This window comes from Colobus angolensis, unplaced genomic scaffold (assembly GCF_000951035.1).
Source record: "Colobus angolensis palliatus isolate OR3802 unplaced genomic scaffold, Cang.pa_1.0 Scaffold78, whole genome shotgun sequence".
In the NCBI taxonomy this organism is placed as follows: Eukaryota; Metazoa; Chordata; class Mammalia; order Primates; family Cercopithecidae; genus Colobus; species Colobus angolensis.
The window spans coordinates 5,850,684-5,852,717 of NW_012121598.1; the positions used below are offsets into that span (position 1 = coordinate 5,850,684).

The 2,034-nt window shown below is 40.1% G+C and overlaps 1 protein-coding gene across 1 annotated transcript in view; it reads right to left on the reverse strand.

Annotated features, from left to right (window-relative positions):
- TRPM7 (transient receptor potential cation channel, subfamily M, member 7) overlaps nucleotides 1-2,034 on the reverse strand; it is a 146,949-nt gene that overhangs the window by 122,667 nt on the left and 22,248 nt on the right. The window contains exon 2 of the mRNA XM_011928654.1: nucleotides 751-830. Within this exon, the coding sequence (XP_011784044.1) occupies nucleotides 751-830 (80 nt within the window). The remainder of the gene's footprint in view (nucleotides 1-750; nucleotides 831-2,034) is intronic.

A 2,034-nucleotide genomic window follows, 5' to 3' on the forward strand; every position in this document is an offset into this window, starting at 1 on the left:
CAGGATGGTCTCGATCTCCTGACCTCGTGATCCGCCCGTCTCGGCCTCCCAAAGTGCTGGGATTACAGGCTTGAGCCACCGCGCCCGGCCAAGACTCTGTTTCAAAAAAAAAGTTAAAAGAATAATTTTGGCAAATATGCTTAAGTAAATATTTCATAAGCTCAACTTTTTCTTCAGTTACTAAGTTAATATTCTTTAATTTTATTTTTTTTCTATTATCAAAGTCATTTCAGAGACCAAAGACACAGACACCTATAGTCTCTGATAATGGATTTTCCAGTAAATAATGATCTGTATCCATATATTGGCAAATAAAAAGAATGACTATTAGGTTCACATTGCTTTCTTCAACATGAACCATAGTGTTGGATACTCAGTAGATGCCCAATAGATACACAAATTTAAGTTCGAAATATCAGTGAATCCGTTAAAAAAAAAGAGAGAGAGAGAGAGTCTTAACTGCCTTACCTTTGTAAAACACTACACTATGATCTGAGGGAGTTTACAGATGGAGGAACACTTCAAGGAAGAGATTGTATGCTGTAAATGGCATTAAGAACTCCAAAATACTGATTTTCAATGCTGTTTCCTCCTCCTAATCCCTCCCAAATTAAATGATTAGCAGTAACTATAAAAAGTAACAGTAACTACAAATAATGTATTTAGTAGTTTTTGTTTCCAATAAAGAAATAGCAATATAATTTACACTAAAATTTCTAGAGATCCCAGAAGTAACAAAGGTGTGCTTACCTGTGAGGGTCCTTGGAACTTGGTATAATATATACACATTCCCTCTTGGTCAAAGTGCTTTCTATCCAGGATTTCTGGGACTAAAACAAAATGTTTTAAAGAATTGTTTAAGTTAACCCACTAAATAAGAAGGAAACAATTTCATTATGAAAACATAAACTTTTTTTTGTTTTTTTTTTTTTGAGACAGAGTTTTGCTCTTATTGCCCAAACTGGAGTGCAATGGTATGATCTTGGCTCATCATAACCTCCACCTCCCAGGTTCAAGTGATTCTCCTGCCTCAGCCTCCTGAGTAGCTGCGACCAGATAATTTTGTATTTGTTTAATAGAGACGGGGTTTCTCCATGTTGGTCAGGCTGGTCTCAAACTCCCGACCTCAGGTGATCTGCCCGCCTCGGCCTCCAAAAGTGTTGGGATTACAGGCGTGAGCCACTGTGCCCAGCCCATAAACACTCCTATACTACATAATTTTTTATTTACTATTCATTACATACTATAGTCTGAGGATGACACCCCAAAATGTCAGAATAATTGCATTTAAATCCCAAGTGACTTAGATTATTAAATCAACAGTACTGTATAGACACTATTGCTTCAAAGAGTCAAACAGGAGGGAAGCCAAGTTTGAGATTCCTACTATGAACCAAAAACCTTAAGAGGGGCTGGTATTATTCTAGGATATGAGCCATTTAAAAGACAACTAGCTGGGCACAGTAGCTCACACCTGTAATCCCAACATTTTGGGAGTCAAGGTGAGAGTATCATTTTAGCCACCGAAGTCAAGGGTAGCCTAGAAAACATGGTGAAATCCCATCTCTACCAAAAGCTAAAAAATTAGCCAGGTGTGGTGATGTGCTCCTGTAGTCCCAGCTATTTGGAAGTCTGAGGCAAGAGGACAGCCTAAGCTGAGGAGGCTGAGGCTGCAGTAAGCCATGATCAGGCCACTGCACTCCAGCCTGAGTGAAAGAGTGAGAGACCCTGTCTCAAAAAACAAAACAAAAAATAATTGAAAAAAAGACAATTAAAAGTGATAGATTTGGCTGGACGTGGTAGCTCACACCTGTAATCCCAACACTTTGGGAGGCCGAGGTGGGCGGATCACGAAGTCAGGAGACTGAGACCATCCTGGCCAACATGGTAAAACCTCGACTCTACTAAAAATACAAAAATTAGCTGGGCGTGGTGGCATGTGCCTGTAATCCCAGCTACTCTGGAGGCTGAGGCAGGAGAATCGTTTGAACCAGGGAGTGAACCAGGGAGCTGGAGGTTGCAGTGAGCCGAGAT